This window comes from Aquarana catesbeiana, linkage group LG09, assembly GCF_042186555.1.
Source record: "Aquarana catesbeiana isolate 2022-GZ linkage group LG09, ASM4218655v1, whole genome shotgun sequence".
NCBI lineage: Eukaryota > Metazoa > Chordata > Amphibia > Anura > Ranidae > Aquarana > Aquarana catesbeiana.
Genome location: NC_133332.1, coordinates 220,833,779 through 220,852,065, shown reverse-complemented (window position 1 = coordinate 220,852,065; position 18,287 = coordinate 220,833,779). Strand labels below are relative to the sequence as shown.

General features: G+C 45.7%; 1 protein-coding gene across 2 annotated transcripts in view; it reads right to left on the bottom strand.

Annotated features, from left to right (window-relative positions):
• Window positions 1-18,287, bottom strand: part of PTPN18 (protein tyrosine phosphatase non-receptor type 18) — a 162,721-nt gene that overhangs the window by 38,279 nt on the left and 106,155 nt on the right. For both annotated transcript variants that reach the window (XM_073599772.1, XM_073599771.1), the window contains one exon: window positions 9,878-9,966. In XM_073599772.1, the coding sequence (XP_073455873.1) occupies window positions 9,878-9,966 (89 nt within the window). The remainder of the gene's footprint in view (window positions 1-9,877; window positions 9,967-18,287) is intronic.

Genomic DNA, 18,287 nt, shown 5'->3' with positions numbered 1-18,287 from the left:
ACATTTACACAGTAATCAATGCAATTTTATAGCATTGATCGCTGTATAAATGTGAATGGTCCCAAAAATGTGTCAAAAGTGTCCGATATGTCCGCCGCAATATCGCAGTCACAATAAAAATTGCAGATCGCCGCCATTACTAGTAAAAAATAAATAAATAATAAAAATGCTATAAATCTATCCCCTATTTTGTAGACGCTATAACTTTTGCGCAAACCAATCAATATACGCTTAGCGCAATTTTTTTTTACCAAAAATATGTAGAAGAATACGTATCGGCCTAAACTGAGGAAAAAATTTGTTAAAAAAAAAAAAAAATTGGATATTTATTATAGCAAAAAGTAAAAAATATTGTGTTTTTTTCAAAATTGTCCCTCTTCTTTTGTTTATAGCGCAATAAATAAAAACCGCAGAGGTGATCAAATACCACCAAAAGAAAGCTCTATTTGTGGGGAAAAAATGATAAAAATTTCATTAGGGTACAGTGTAACATGACCGCGCAATTGTCATTCAAAGTGCGACAGCGCTGAAAACTGAAAAATGGCTTGGGCAGGAAGGGGGTGAAAGTGCCCTGTATTGAGGTGGTTAAATCAATATGTACAAGAATAGAAGAACTTATCTCAATGTAAGTGCAACTATATATATAAATAATGTCCATACACAAACTCAATTAAAATCAGGTGTGGGTCCAAATGCTAGTCCTATAGAGGTATACTTAGAAACTTGGCCACTGGGGCTTCCTTCGGACAGCCAGGATGGTTCCCGTGTATTCAGATGGTAAAACTGTAACTGTAGATATAGGTATGTAAAAAATACTCTTACCAAAGATGGTGGACTCACCAGCCAGCAGCTTCGGAGTCAGAGTGAGCTTGTGGCAAAACGAACGGCGGTGGTTGAAATGCTGCTTCATCCGTTAGTAGAGACGCTGGAAGGTGAGGATCCCCACAGAACGGCCTCCCACACTTCAATGCTCTATTCACCATACAAATCCTCAGGTGAAGAAATCAGAGAAAAAACTCCACATAGCGTAAAACTGCTTCCAAAAAACTTTAATAAAAGTTTTGCGATAAAAGAATTACACTGGCTCGTGGACCACAACAGAGACCAGGTATGATAAAGGTACAATGGCCCATAGACAGCAACAGAGGCCGAGGTACAAAAACGTATAAAATCAATAAAAAAAATCAATAAAAAAAGCACTTATTCAATCGTGGCACAACAGGCATATCAGACCCGACGCGTTTCGTCCACTAGGACTTCAACTGGGTTTATTGATTTTATACGTTTTTGTACCTCGGCCTCTGTTGCTGTCTATGGGCCATTGTACCTTTATCATACCTGGTCTCTGTTGTGGTCCACGAGCCAGTGTAATTCTTTTATCGCAAAACTTTTATTAAAGTTTTTTTGGAAGCAGTTTTACGCTATGTGGAGTTTCTTCTCTGATTTCTTCACCTGAGGATTTGTATGGTGAATAGAGCATTGAAGTGTGGGAGGCCGTTCTGTGGGGATCCTCACCTTCCAGCGTCTCTACTAACGGATGAAGCAGCATTTCAACCACCGCTGTTCGTTTTGCCACAAGCTCACTCTGACTCCGAAGCCGCTGGCTGGTGAGTCCACCATCTTTGGTGAGAGTATTTTTTACATACCTATATCTACAGTTACAGTTTTACCATCTGAATACACGGGAACCATCCTGGCTGTCTGAAGGAAGCCCCAGTGGCCAAGTTTCTAAGTATACCTCTATAGAACTGGTTGTTCACTATAGGATCTTATTCATAGTTTATACTTGATATATGGGAATATAAGGGTGACTACCTTGTTAATTTATTTTCTTCCCATTAATTTCTTATATATAGGATTTGAGAAAATCCCATTTTATTAAATACCTCACTGGGCTAGATTTGGCCCTCAGATTGTTATTCTGGTGGGTCCTGCCCAATAAGGAACAAGTCTATTTTAGCGCCACACTTTATTCTTTATTATTGACCCTGTGTACATGTACTGAGAGTTCAGGAGCAGTTGAAAAAAATGCCCAACTGCTCCTAAACGTCCGTTTACCAGCAGCAGTGGTTTTTGTTTTTATTAATTCATGAAACAGTTTCCAAAAAAAAAAAAAGTTTGAAAAATTGCTGCGCAAATACCGTGTAACATAAAAAGTTGCAACAACATTTTATTCCCCAGGTTGTCTGCTAAAACAAAATATATAATGTTTGAGGGTTCTGAGTAATTTTCTAGCAAAAAAATGATGATTTTTACATGTAGGAGAGAAGTGTCAGAATTGGCCTCGGTGGCAAGGGGTTAATTACCATAAGTAATATACAAGCGACCGCTTCAGATCAAGTCTGATGACGCAAAGGGGAAAGGCGGAGCTTGAAACATAATCACATCACTTCCGGTTTTTGTAATCTCAGTCTGTGGAACGCACACTGTCCCACATCTATGGCTGTAACACTGTTATGCCCCGTACACACGGTCGGACTTTGTTCGGACATTCCGACAACAAAATCCTAGGATTTTTTCCGACGGATGCTGGCTCAAACTTGTCTTGCATACACACGGTCACACAAAGTTGTTGGAAAATCCAATCGTTCTAAACGCGGTGACGTAAAACACGTACGTCGGGACTATAAACGGGGCAGTGGCCAATAGCTTTCATCTCTTTATTTATTCTGAGCATGCGTGGCACTTTGTCCGTCGGATTTGTGTACACACGATCGGAATTTCCGACAATGGATTTTGTTGTCGGAAAATTTTATATCCTGCTCTCAAACTTTGTGTGTCAGAAAATCCGATGGAAAATGTGTGATGGAGCCTACACACGGTCGGAATTTCCGACAACAAGGTCCTATCACACATTTTCCGTCAGAAAATCCGACCGTGTGTACGGGGCATTACTGTTTCCTTAGCACTATAGATGCATGTTTTTAAAGATACTACCTTGAACTGATTGAATAAAACTAATTTTTACGGATTTACGCTATGAGTATCAATCTTTCCTGGTGCATCATGGCAGCATACATATGGGTTGTGACTCCGCTCCCACAACCTGATAGGACTGGTTAACTATAAATCAAAGACAGACCCGGCTCACAGCATTCTCCTTTTTTTCCCTCACCTGGTCAGGACTGAAATCGTGAGGTAGCCCTTACCGTTTGTCGCCCCAGCCAGGTTCAGCCTCTCCTGGGTGGAAGTCCTTCCTGTACAGTCTCTAAATGAGCCTATATGGTTGGAGCCCCATTCTGGTGGTCTACGGGGCATATTTCAGCCTCTCCTGGGTGGAAGGCCTTCCTCTACAGTCTATAAATGAACTATATGGTTGGAGCCCCATTCTGGCGGTCTGGTGGGCATATTTCAGCCTCTCCTGGGTGGAAGTCCTTCCTCTACAGTCTCTAAATGAGCTATATGGTTGGAGCCCCATTCTGGTGGTCTGTGGGGCATATTTCAGCCTCTCCTGGGTGGAAGTTCTTCCTCTACAGTCTCTAAATGAGCTATATGGTTGGAGCCCCATTCTGGTGGTCTGGGTGGCATATTTCAGCCTCTCCTGGGTGGAAGTTCTTCCTCTACAGTCTCTAAATGAGCTATATGGTTGGAGCCCCATTCTGGTGGTCTGGGGGGTATATTTCAGCCTGTCCTGGGTGGAAGTTCTTCCTCTACAGTCTCTAAATGAGCTATATGGTTGGAGCCCCATTCTGGTGGTGCAGGCTTCTCAAAGAAAGCTTTAAACAAGCTTTGACGCAAGCAACAGTGTTTCTTTTTGTTTTCCATATGCTTTTTACTTCTTTTCTCTGTGTTCTGGGCATTTGCCATTCCCAAGATGGCTGCAGCAGTGCAAGTACACTCTGAGCATGAGAGGCAGGAAGTGATGCGGCCTCTGTGTTTCCTGGCTAGAGCTTTTCCAGGATGGTGATCTGAACATGCTCAGGCACCGATATCATCACTAAGGATGAGCTCTGGCGTGTTCGCATGCTACACGTGCCGAGCCCGCCAGGAAGTCGGCACGACGCAGTGCTAATCACAAGCAGTGATGTGCGGCTGCAGAGATCGGGAAATGTCTCACTGCCTGTGATTAGCGCTGTGCCGTGCCGACTTCCTGGCGGGCTCGGCAAGTGCAGCATGCGAACACACCGGAGCTCATCCTTAATCATCACTAATGGCAAATGTGAGTTCTAAATGGTTTGATGGCATTTTTGGGCAACAAATGGTGGCGCTCTCTACTCATGCATGCTGGATGCTTATGTGGTCATTGTTTGCAGGTATGTTTTCCTTTTTTATGGCATTCACCTGTGTTTTTCCTATCTCGTTCTCAGTGTTGTTCAAGGATCATTGTGCTCTTTATGGCATTCACCTGGGCTCTTCCTATCCCCTTTTTAATGCTTGCTCTGGGATCACTGTGTTGGGCTCAGTTTCCACTAGTGCGACTTGTCACTGCAAAGTCGCATAACAAGCCGTACCCCATGATTTCCAATGAGTACCGCTCATATCTGTGTTCATAGACCTTAAGAATACACAGGCATTACTTCAAGTCACATCAAATCTGCGGCAAAATCATGCGACTTTTAGGTCGCAATAGTGGAGACTGAGCATTATGCTGTTTTTCATTTCAGTCTGTTGCTTTGCTCTGTTTCTATGGGAAACACTGTCCAGTCAGACCACCCATTGCTTTTAAGGTATAGGGATTAGGTAAGTAGTGAAGACTGAGAAAAAGAGAGCCAATATCTATAGTCCTGTAAGGACTACAAGATGGAGGGAGCCTTCTGACGGTCAAGACAAGTCACCATCTAAGAACAGACATCCAGGCAATGACGATTAAGCTCATCTTCTCACCCCTCATTATCATTGCTCCCCGTTTACAAACATCACAAGTTACCAGCCCTAATAGTCGCTGCATTTGTTGTGGAAAGTCATTGCCTGCCAAGCTAGTATGCCAAATTTGCCTGGAACAAGCACTATACAGTCCTGCAAGGACCTCAAGATGAAGAGAGCCTGCTAAAAGCCAGAACAGTCACCGTTCAAGCGCAGACATACAGGCAACATTGATCAATGTCATCTCACCTCTCATTTTGTTTGCTCCCCGTTTACAAACACCACAGATTACCAGCCCTAATGGTTGGTGGATTCATGGTGGAAAGTCATTGCTTGACAAGCTACAGTGCATGAATTGCCTAGCACTTCCAACCAGAGCCAGTAGGTGGTGTCCAAATAGGAAAGCATGCCATTGCTTGCAATTGCCTGGGTTGAAGTGGAGGAAACTCTCCACAAGGTTAGAAAGTACTAATTTCCTTCACTGAACAACTGGAAGAGTTAATCCAGGAAGAATAGAAGGGGTCAGAGAAAAATGCCCTTATAAACAAGCTGTCAAAACCGTATACCCTGAAAAAGCTAGAGGTCAACCTGCTGCAGTCTCCTCCGATGATGGATGCATCATGAATGTAGCTGGCCAGACATGTCACATTCAAGGAGGCTCTAGTCTGAAAATTAGATCTAGATCTGATTGCTCCTACATACTGTAGCATCTGCAGTGAGTCTAATGGGAGTGATTTCATAATTAAGGCTCCTACTTAGGAGAACAGCGGAAGTCCTTTTTAAGGGTGCACTAATCCAGGGGGGGCCTGTGCGAAGCTTTACACACACACCTGGAGGGAAAACCTTCAGGATCTGTGGGCCATATCAACTATATCGGCGTGACATTGGTGGAAGTTTAAGGGAGGTACGCCTTTCTGGTACAATAATTTTTATTGAAAAAGTATAACATGACAAACTTACCCATGCAGGAGCATAATTCAATGAGCATAACGATCATATAACATTGACAGGTGGGAAGTCCACCTTTCAATCTCTTCCAGCCAGCCAGGCTACCAGAGTTGATGGAAAAGTAAAAAATTCTGGTCCAGTTTGTAGCTGGATTAAAAAAAAAAAAAAAAAAAAAAAAGAAAAACGAGCAATCGTGAAGGTTCTAGTTACCCAGAGGAGATGAGGATTTGGTTCACCTCTGTTCCTAGCAAAAAATAAAAACCAGGTAATCTGTGCCCAGTGCTAAAGTTTAAAAAAAAAAAAAAATTGACAAGCAGCACAGGAAGTTAGAGTCGTGCAAGATGGAAAACCTCCAATCAATTAAATCAATTATATTCATAAATCTGGGAGAATGGATTCTCCTGTAGGTTTATCAGACACCTACTTGTCCCAATTCATCCTCAATTCCTCTACCAGTTTGAGTCCCTCCCCTTCGGTCTGTACATCTCCTCCAGGGCATTCACAAAGGTCTTACTGTCTGCAATAGCGACGGGAAAAATTCAGTAGAACTTCCACAAGGGAATTTCTGTCCTCTGATAGAGAGAGCCAAAGGTGCTTTGGGAGTGAAGTCTCTTCCAGCAGAACAGTGCTGGAGTATCCTTGGTTCTTCGTAACTGACCAATTATTTTCAGATGGAACATTATCACATCAGACCCCAGCTAGAAAGGTTGGGGGACTCATTTCAAAAAGCAGGCTGCTTAAGGTCATAGGATGTTAAGCTTATGAGGAATAGTATTGAATTTTCTTGAACCGAGTAGTTTTTTTGGCTTAGGAGGCTCTAGTGTCTCTCTCTCCTACTCTTAAGCATTGAATCACCACTGCCGTTTCCAGTGATGATGGATTCGCTTTCTTATGGACAGTTTTGCCATCCAGCTCCAAGAGACTACTTTTGATGGCATGGAAGTTGAGAGGCAGTGGCTACCAAGTCAAGCATGCTCAGTGCAGGTAGTGCCTACCTTGTGTCAAACCAGAGGTCTTCATGAATAAGATTTACCAAAGAATATGGGAAAATGATGCAGATCTCACACAGCAAAAGCCTGGAGTCCTTTATCACCTAAACCAGCCAAGGTTCTACAGTTCTTAGAGCTGGGGCTGAACAGGGGCCTAGGTTCAAATATATTTAAAGCTCAAAGTTCAGCCTTGTCTGCACTTGCAAGGGTTTAAGGAGTCCTTAACCCTTTAGTGATGCAATTCTTAAAAGGCTTGCATGAAGCTATAGACCTCCCAGGAAACCATTGTTACCTATGTGGAACTTGCTTATGGTTCTCATTTCTATCAAGGCCTCATTTCTATCCTACAGAATCGACTTCACTCTGCAAACCCTAAAGACCGTATTTCTGGTTGCTACAACCTCTGTGAAAAAGGATGTCAGAACTGCAGGCTTTGTACTCAAGGAGCCTCACTTAACATTCTACTCGGACAGAATAGTCCTAAAACTCCAGACTGCTTTTATCCATGGGGTGTCTTTCTCCTTACAATTTAACCAGGAAGTCAATTTGCCGTCTTTCTTGGTTGAATGAGAGAACCACATCCCCTGGATGTTGAGCTAATGCCGGTGACCTGGTTGGCAGCTACCTTTTTAATTCAGGAAAGCTGAAATATGTTCTTGGTTCCAGCGTGACTTAAGACAGGGTCAGTCAGCATCAACACGTTCAGTCACCTCCTAGATTAAGACAATTAAAAGAGCCTACTCTTTAAGGCCTTCCTGTTTTGGAGATCTTAAGAGCACATTTAACTAGGGCAGTGCCAGCTCTGTGGACAGCTCAGCGCTGAGTGTCTCCTGAGGTTATTTGCAAGTCAGCAATATGGTCCTCCCAGGACACCTTCATTACACTTTAATAGGTGAACCCGGCTCGCGACAGTAAAATTTGGAAAATTCATGGTGCATACTTGCGCTACTGATGATTACAAAATTTTTCTTGCACCCTCCCATATGGCGAGTTAGTCCCCATATATATGCTGCCATAATGCACCAGGAAAATGGAAAATTTTATACTCACCTTTCCGTAATTTTCCTTTCCTGGTGCATCTTCATGGCAGCATACAGATGCCCACCCAAATGGTGAGAGTTACAGAGAATGCTGTGAGACGGGTCTGTCTTTGATTTATAGTTAACCAGTCCTATCAGGTTGTGGGGGCAGAGTCACAACCCATATTTTTGCTGCCATGAAGATGCACCAGGAAAGGAAAATTATGGAAAGGTGAGTATACAATTTTTCCGTTTTCACATCCATCCATATGTGAATACATCGTATGAACCAACATCCCGTGCAAGAGGAAATTCTATTGGCACCAAGATCAGAGGCAACTCTGCTTGAATGCGATTTACCCCTGCAGGGGTACAGCTTTCCGGTGAGTGTGGAACTGAGAGGGGAGCACGGGTGGAATTCTTGAACTGTAAAGCATCTGCACCAACACAATTTCTATAATATGTTTATTTTATGAATATAATTTTATCTTTATTTTTATGAATTAATTGATGGCCATTTTAGTTTTTTTACACTTTCAAGCACATTGCACTTTTTTATGAAGTACTTTTCATAAATCACATTGATGAATTTGCATGAACTTTTTTTTATAAGGAGTAGATTAAGAATTTAATTGAGTTACCTTTATTTTAGTCAATATACACATTTTTCCACTACCCCTCTCCTATTTATTCACACTCATTAATAGTGTCCAACTATGCCCGCTCTTTCCACCCACCCCCTCCATTTATAGATGTCAATCTATGAATGGAGGACAAGTGGAAGAATAAAAGGTTGAAGTGCCTGTGACAGGAGCCAGCAGCACAGGGGACACATCAAGATAAAAGTAAATCATGTCCCTTGTGTTGATTTTTTTTAAATTTTGACAGCACTTAGATTTTAAAATACTTGATTTTTTGTGTTACCTGCAATTTTTTAAGGTGGCGACAGGGTCTCTTTAACCTTGTAACATTCACCCCCAGTACCAAGCATAGCCATCAAAGGACCCCTTTGAGAGGACAAACTTTGGGCCTTTTATTCAAAATGTGTCCAGGTACAGCTCTTCGATGTATGGGTAGATACAGACAAAAACATGGCTGCAGTGACATAAACTTTCTCATTGTTCATAGTACACAACTGACTGCAGACAGCAATTACCCCCCTTAATCCTAGTCCTAATGGTATTGGTGAGAAAAGCATTGTGTATGCCTCAGTGTTGGTCAGGCAGGGAGAGAAGGACATACATTCTGCCCATCATCACTTGGATTTTACAAAGTAGCAGAATGGTTAGGGCATCATAAAGGCTACCTGCTGCTTCTGCCCCGGTCTACATGACAGCAGTAGGGTTCCCAGCAACCTCAAAACCCACATCTAATATAAATGGACCACTAAATTCCAGGGGGCACTCATGGGGCTGCACAGTCTGCACTGCGGGATGTCTGCCTCTCTTTATAAATAAGCCACTTTATCTGAGCAGCCGTATGCTAAAAGTTGAAATTAGGCTTGCTGAAGGATAGTAAGGAAATATTTTGATCAACAAAGTGTATTTGCCAGCCTTTGTGGGACAAATGGGACTTTTTTTCATTGTGAGGTACAAATGAGCAATGCAAGTGATTTTATTTTATGCAAAACCAATAAGAAAATTCTATATAAATGGTCGGTGATAGAATGAATAAAGGGCAGAAGAATCAAGAAACCCACTGTAGTCAATGAAAAAGGAGTTTAACGATGTAGCTGGACAGACAGAAAGTGAGCTCTGATTGGCTGTTTTGGGGAAACTGCATATTCCCTTTAAATGCCAATCTCTTCTTTGCTGGTCACTTAGCTAGAAAGCTGTTACAGTGGGGATACAAACTGATATGTACGCACTTCTTTTTATGAGCATGGCTAAGACAGAAATAAAAACCTGAGGGTAAAATAATAACAATTTATAGCAAAACCTCACCTGTTTGCAATTGGTCCTAAATACACACACGCAACTGTTTTGGCAGGAGTTCAATGTTAATGCCATCTACTCTTTTAAGACATGTTGACATGCATGTATGAAACACAAAAACATTTTGAAGACATAGGAAACATCTTGTTCGATATGGTTTCCCATTTCAGCATTGACTACTCACCATGGACTGAGATCCTTCTTCCGTTGCAGGGCCTGGGCACGGGAAAGGTTCAGCTGCGGTGCCACGTCGTCATAATAGGGTGCTTTATTCTATATGGAGAGGGAGAGATACATACAGATGAGTTGGTGCCAAAACCATATCTGTGAATAAATCAGGAAGTCCCTCTTCCTGTTTTCAGTGCAAAGTACAAAACATTTAACCCTATTCTGTCTGCAAGGGTTCAATATTTATCAGAGATAAAAAGAAAATTACAGAAAAAATGCACAAGAATTCTGATGGGATGCAATGGGAAAGTGACTTAAATTTTTAATCGTTTCCATTATCTCCTGACAGCTCAGCATTGTACAAGTGAATATTGTTTTGTATCACTCTTTTATTTGAAAATGTATTAAAACAACTGAAACAGTAATTTTAAATAGTTTTTAAGGCTAGCCATAGACATGTGATTGGGGTAGAGGGAAGAAAATCTGGCCATACACTAAACATTTTTTCCTTCATCCTGCAAGTTTCCTCTATTAACACTACACAGTGCAGATGGACGAAACTCCCACTGTACCTACTGTATTTTGACATCCAACCCCGCAGGCTGCTAAAGCACCCGAACTGCAGCTGCATCTTACTGAATGCAGCTGATTTTCAGCTGACAATTTTCCACCTGACTTGTTAGATTTTGAAAGATGTAGGATTGAAAACGGGTGACAGGGCCATCCACTGAGCAAATTTCGGCCAGTTTTTCAGGAACCCGAAAATCATACAATGTATGGCCAGCTTAAGTGTCAGAAGACTTGTTTGAAAGATAAGGTCATTCCATAAACATTTACAATCATTTCTCAAAGGACAAGTAAGGAATCTGTACTGCTTGCATGGACATTTTACAAAGACCTAAAAAATTTCCTGTTACAATAATAGTCCATGCCCCCCTAGAACCTCCCTTCCTTCCATCCAAGGAGTTAGCTTAATTATAAAAAATGATAGTCAAAGCCTAGAACATCAGTTGGCATTATCCACTGTCCATGGTCAACCTTAATTACCTAGTACCTACAGTATATGCAGAGGTAGAAAAACTGTGCTGAAATTGAAATCACCAATAGCAGTAGATTAAAATCACTGAGAAAATCACTCAAATTGTGGGCTAATCAGTGCATGCCACTGCATCTCCTAAACACCTAAGTGACACTTGTATTTGTTGTATTGATAGAGACAACAGATCTGCCTGAATGTGAGGTTCTCTGCATGCAATACAATGTTTTCTGCTTGCAGTCATAAGTGTCCCTTCAACATTCCCCTTCCGTATGTTCCTGAATGTATTCATTAACATTTTTTGATAAATTGAACAGTGATCAACTATGACAGAAATAGTTAAATGTGGAAAAAGGCATGATAGAAAGAAAAGGTGAAAAAAAAAACCTCCAACTAAAAGGAAATAATCATTGAGGTTAAGTAAATATAATTTTCCGGACAGACTCCATGGCAGCCTACATGTGGGTTAACTCTGCCTGCTCTCCAATGCTATAGGACCCCACTCCCATAAATTTGAGCTCACCACGAGAGACTGTGTTCCTTCTTTGTCCTCACTGGACCTACAAACAATGCACTTACTTTTATGGACGTCCAGTCGATCGAGGTTGATGCCGGCCATACCTTCTAACAGTGTCAGGATAGCCCAGGGCCCAGCCATGGGTGGGTGTGTGGCTCCAGGCCTCTGTGTCCGGTGGATCGGCTGGCAGGTCCTCCATGGCAGCAAGTTTTTGTTATTTGCTTGTGTCTCCCCTTGTGTGCCTTATCCTTCCCTTCTCTTTCTTCTTTTTTTTCCCCCCTCTATGGCGCCTGGAATGCAGGTGCGTTCCAGAACACGTCTCCTTCTTCCGGGTTGCGGCTCCGGCGCGCTTCTGCGCATGCGCCATCCTTGGACGAAGCTTGGTTTCGCGCATTAGCGGTCCCGACATTACAGCGGGGATATTTAAATCCCTGTGAGCCCCTGGCATACTGGGGATCACTGTGGGCACCTTGCGACAGCTCCTCCATGCATCAGGTTCCCAGGTTGAGGTAAGCTCCGGCCTGGGGTTATGGTGCAGGGTGGGGGGGTAGAGGAGATGGCTCTTAAGGGGCAAACTGCATGCTATTTGTTTTCCTTCTCCCAGGACACGTGTGTGTGTGTGGAGTGTGGGGGCAGGTTCACATTGGTATGGACATATCCCCTAATGTGATGTGTTTTCTGCCCTTCTCCTTTTTAGCCCTTCCACCAGTTTATTGTCCAAGACAACATGGACCTTGCCAGGCCGCAACGTCAACCTTCCTCATCTAGGTCCAGAAGTGACTCTCCGTCTAGGACCCATCAACAGAGGAGATGCTCCCATTCCTCCTCCAGACACCACACCCACCACCATGACAGCCGCTCTGATCGCAGAGCCTACTGGGGATGTGGGACACGAGTCCCGGAGGGCAAATCACTGTGTGATCCATGTTATGCCCGGGCGGTTGAGGAGAAAGAGACAGAAATTCAACAGATGGAGTCTCTTGTTAAGCGTGTGGTGCAGCAATCCCTAAAGGAGTGGGGTACAACCTGCATGCGGAGCCAGTCTTCCACTCTATCTGGCTCCCTGGCTGACAAGGCCCAGGAGGATCCGGGCTCATTCCAGCCTTACAATGCCTCCCCCGTCTCTTTAGAGCGAATTGGAGGGAGATGAATTTGTCGGTGCCTTCGACTTCACCCTGGTTTCCCCCTAATTCAGGCGGTCAAAGCGGCCCTTAAGTGGGAAGATCCTTCCACTCCTCCGGCTAAGCAAAGGAAGTTCTTTAAACACCTGGAAAAGGAACGTTCCAGTTATCTGCTCCTTTCTGAATGGAAGGATATCATTGATGAGGAGTGGAGCAAGGTAGATAAGAAGACTTCTACTTCAAGCAAAACTTCCAGATTATACCCCAACCTGGGTGTTGGGAACCCCTCGGGGGTCGAATGATGATTTGCCAGGGGTCACAGAATCCTGGGTTGTTCCTGAATCCCGCACTGCTGTCCTAGATCTTTTGGGCTGTCCCTGGAGCCTGTGGCCGCCCAGTTGGGCTATTCCTGGAGCCCGTGACTGCCCACTCAGCCTCTTCGAAGCCGCCCAATCAGTTTGCAGTATGGCTGGGGGGCAGATACTAGAGGTCAGCTGACTGGTGAGGAATGTGAAGTGGGAGGGGCTGGAGGAGGCCCTATCTCCTTTTTTCGGCAAAGGTGTCACTGCTATGAGATGTCGGAGACACAGTGAAGCCGGAGACACAGTGAGCAACACTACCTGTGATTATAGTTGCAGTTAAAAGTCCCCACTACAGTTCTCAGATCAGCAGATGGCCCTGATCAAGAGCACCTAAGTTGGCTGATCTGAACTCCCCCCTCCACTGGCACTGATCCCACCCCCCACCAGCACTGCCACTAATCCCATTTCCCCCGCCCCCCACTAAGGAGTAAGAGAAGGAATAAAAATAGAGAATACATGGAAGGGAGAGGAAAAGGGGGGGGGGGGAGCAAAGAAAACGGAAGAGAAAGAATAAGAGAAAGAACAAGAAAGATGGGAGTAAGGGAGCCCTAAATGTCTGTGGATTAGGGGCGCAAATTACTTGTCTTGCCTTGGGTGCTGACAACCCATGCTATGAAAATAATTTTACTGTTAGGGGTCCCCACAACTTGGGAAATTTTATCAAGGGGTCACAGCACTAGAGAGGTTGAGAACCACTGCTTTAGAGGATGCTGTTTCCTTCAAGGACGGGCTTGAGAGGAGAATATACCAAGTACCAATTTACGGGCTAGCTGGTATGGCTTGCAAACCCGCCTTGGCCCTCGCAGTCATGTCCAAGGCTATGGAAGCCTGGGCAGAGAATGTGGACTCTGTACTCAGAAGCGTCTCAGAAGAACTGACCAGGGGCTCGGCAGTTCAGGAAATTAAGCTGGAACCGGCCTTCCTGGGGAAGGCTTTAATCGATCTTATCCGCCTGTTGGCTCGGACTATGCTATCCTCGGTCACGGCTAAGCAGGCCTTATGGTTGCGCCCTTGGCTCGCTGATCCAGCATCTAAGCAGGCCTGATGTAGGATTCCCTTTGAAGGGTCTTCGTTGTTTGGTAACCGGCTGGATAATGCTATAGCCTGAGACACAGGTGGGAAGTCTGGTTTCCTACGCCAGGATAGGCGCTGTTTGGTCAGGAGAAGCCCCAGCAAGAAGATGCAGTACTGAGCGTTCAAGGGAAGCATGCTCCTACAGGCCCGTTCAGGATTTCAGAAAAAATGGGAGCAGAGGTCAGACATCCTTCCAAAAATCTGCTAAAAGCCAGGCGTCCAGTGGACGAGAGCCAGCTAAGTCATTTTAGAGATTGGGCCCGCCCAGGCGGGTCAGGTGGGGGCGCATCTGCTTCTCTTCCAGCATGTCTGGGTGGCCTCAATCTCAGATTACTGGACCATCAAGACGGTCTCCATAGGCCACACATGGTCCGCCAGTACTCCTTCCCTCAGATTTATTTCCACCCTGCTACCACGGTCAGAAGAAAAGAAGCAGGTGTTACTGTCCTACGTGGATTCACTAATAGTACAGGGAGCCGCGGTGCCTGTCCCGAAAGACGAAGAGTTTCAGAGGGCGTACTCCCCTCTCTTCCTTGTGCAGAAGAAAAACAGTTCATGGTGCCCCGTGATAGACCTAACTTACCTAAACAAGTTTTATAATATCCGAAAGATTCAAAATGGAGACTTTGTCCACCATCCAACAAGCAGCCAGGCAATTGGCTAATCTCAATCGATCTGAAAAATGCCTATTTTCATGTGCCTGTAGCAAAAGAATTCCACAAATACCTCCCGGTTCAGTGTTGGACAAGAACATCTACAGTTCATCTGCCTCCCTTTCGGGCTGACAACCTCACCCCGAGTCTTTTTGAAGTTCCGAGTTCTTCTGGCCATGGTGGCCCTCATCAGAATAAAAGGGATACGCTTGTACCACTATCTCAAGGAGCAGGTTATCTCCACACTGTCCGAGTTCAGGTGGCTCCTAAACTTGGGGAAAAAGCCATCTGGAACCAGCCCAGTGCCTGGTATACTTAGGAGCCCAGTTCAACACGGTGGAAAGCACCATCTCTCTCCCACTGGAAAAGATCCCAGTCATCCGAGGGAGAATCTCACGGGCTCTGAGCTCCTCACGCCTAAAGGCCTTACAGTGCCTAAGAATTATCAGGAAGAGGGGTGTGGCCGAGCGATGGCAGAGTGAGGACGCACACCTCGGAGCTCTGTGCGGGGAAGCCCTGAGAACGAGCAGTTAACGTTGTCAGAGAGAGACGGAATTCATGCCAGGGGACCGCAAACACCCGCTGGACTTGGGGGCACAGAAGGGTTCGGAAATCACCCACTATTTCCTCAGGCAACCCGCTGTTTCCTCCCCCGCTGCCCCGGCCAAGATGGCGCCGCCTCGAGTTTCTCCGACGAGCGCCGCCGCTTCATCCAAGAAGAGCACTCAGCTGGGACCCAATGCTGGAGGCGACCGAGCAGCTCAAGATGACAGGTCAGCCTCCCCTATACTATCCCCTATGATCCCAATTACAGACACACAACCCAGCTGCGGTCATACAGGGGAGACAGGCAGTACTGTGGAGGGCTCTTTCAAAGACATTGTGGCAGGTCTGCCCACAAGGCAAGATCTCCAGGAAATGGCGGCATCCATAGTTAATGCACTCTCCAGGGAACTACATGACCTGCGCCAACAAGTGGATACAGTGGAAGAGAGGGTCACTGTGTTGGAATCCTCCACATCCACTTCTGATGCCCGCATTGCCTCCATGGAGCAGGAGCAGCGTGGCTTTCGCCGCCATCTTGTGGAGATACAATTAAAGCTAGATGACGGCGAGAACAGGAGCAGATGCAACAATTTGCGCCTCCACGGCATCCCTGAAGCCACCATGGGTTCGGACCTACGCGCAACGGTGGTAGCTATCCTGAACCAGGTCCTCGGAAAACCGCCGGCTACGGAGCTGGAGCTGGATAGGGTCCACCGTATCCCAGGACCCAGAGCGCCCCCCCGCAGCATCCCAGGATCCCGATGCTATAGACCTCCCACGAGATGTCCTGTGTAGGGTGCATTTCTTTAATATAAAAGAAGAGATCCTGCGCCTGGCATGGGAACGCGGCCCAATTGACTTTGACGGTGCGTTGATCCGGATCTACCTGGACATCTCCAGGCAAACAAGAGCAATACGTGGCCTGCTGAGACCCCTGTTGGAGGTAATCCGTGCGGCGGAGGCGACTTACCGCTGGGGACACCACTTCCATCTAATTGTGCGGAGGCGAGGAGCAGAATTCTACCTACACTCACCAGACCAACTCTCAGACTTGTTCAGCTTCCTAGCCAAGCCTGCTGTGAGTGTCCCCAACTGGTTTGACTACCTGTTGTCCCCGGAGGCCCTTGGCCCACCTCTGCCCAGGCCGCAACAAGTTCGCCGGCCCCGCTCACGCGCCACAAGTCGAGAGACTGTTAGACCTCACCCGAGGTCCTCCGAAGCTTAACTTCTCATCTTATTCCAAGGACTGGTAAGACATGATGAACGCTCGCATTGCATCACCTTCCTGGGTATTCTAAAAACATTAGATCTACTCCTACAAGATGTTTTTGGAACTGCTTTGATGGGCAACTGGGGCCGCGTTGACTACCTTACATAGTGTGCTCTAAGGATTCCTGGCCCCTGGATGTACCTTTGAACTCCATCTGGGGACTATGGGATGTCAACTGACATTTGCTAGCCTGCTAAGTGAGGTGCTGGGTCAAGACAGACTCTGAATAGTCCTGTCTTGCATGCCGCCTCTCCCATACGGATTAACTATTGGTGGCCGGTGGGGGAGACGGATGCAGCGGGGAGATCAGCAGTCGGATCATAAGCCCCCACACCTTGAGAAGCTCCCACTGAATTTCACTATCCCCTGGATATGTCGATTCCCCAATTTCAGATAGGTGCCCTGAGGGCCCGGTTTGTTTCTTTTTATTTGTTTTTCATATTCAATGGGTATTTTACTTGCCACCTGAGCTAACTTCAAGACCTCTTACCCCCCTTAGTTTTTCCTAATGTATATGCAAGTAGCTACGTATTTGGAAGGGGGGGGGGTAATGCCATAGTGGGTAATAATCTCAAGGGTTGTGGTAATCATGGGTGACATGTTCTGTTATATTATGTTTTGTTATGCTATTCTATGCCGTTTTATTTTATTGTTTTTCATTTGCACTGTTTGCATTGACCTCGTCCTCCACAACTTGCTTCGGTGCGAGGGTAAAGACCCTTGGTCCTGGTGTTGCGGGCTTCGCCATGGGGCGTCAGCATGGGTCCCGCCAATAATTTTTATTGTTTGCATTGGCACGGGGATTTTTTCTGACATTCATGAGCCTCCCGGGGACACTATCACCGAATGGTCACGGCGGAGGGTGCTCGGCTGCCTCGCCTTGGGTACTAATTACTAAAGGTAATGTTAAGTTATATTGGTTCTCATATTAGAAACATTACGATTCTCTGGGGCGCTATTCCCCCACATCTCCACATATATTGCTTATTCCGATCACTGCCTAAACTCTACTCAATTTAGAGTAGACCTCAATGCTCCTTCCACCCCCCCTTTAGGGCGGACCCCTGTGTGGACACTTTAAGTGTGCAACAGGGGCCCATAGTTAGTCTACGACAGGAACCGTTCACTCCCCTGCCCCATCCCTCTTCCCTTCCTACCTTTTCCCCTCACGCTACTTTTTCCTGTCTTCTCCTTCTCCCCCCCCTTTTTTTTTCCTTTCTATTGTTCCCACCTTTCTACCCTCACGCACTTTTTATTAGTGTCCATACCTCTCTTTCCGTCCATTCGCCCCCTTTCTGTTTCTTTACTCTCTCCCCCCTGGTCTATTTTCTCCTATCCCTGACCTCTGCCTGGGGGGGGGTTCTGTTTTTGGAAATCTTCCACGCGCCTATTGACATCCATTTCCCTGCCAGAAGATACAATGGGTCACCTTAAGATCACCTCTCTAAATGTGCGTGGCCTCAATATACCGGAGAAGCGCTCGCAGCTTCTAGCTGACCTGCGCAGGGGGAAAACACATGTTGCTTTTCTACAGGAGACGCACTTCCGTGCAAATTCTATCCCTAGGCTGACCAATGGGGCATTTCCTGTAGCATACCACAGTGTCTCTCCGATCTCCAAATCGAAAGGGGTCAGCATCATTCTAGCCAGGTCGGTTCCATGGGTGTTTGAGGCGCAGCGGGCAGACGCGCAGGTCGTTTTCTTTTCCTAAAGGGAAAGGTGTTCGATGTGCGGGTCACTTTCGCAAATGTCTATTTCCCCAATGTGGACGATCCACAGTTTTTGCACAAGCTCCTCTCTGAGCTCTTGGAGTTCTCAGAGGGGATGCTTATCTTTGGCGGAAACCT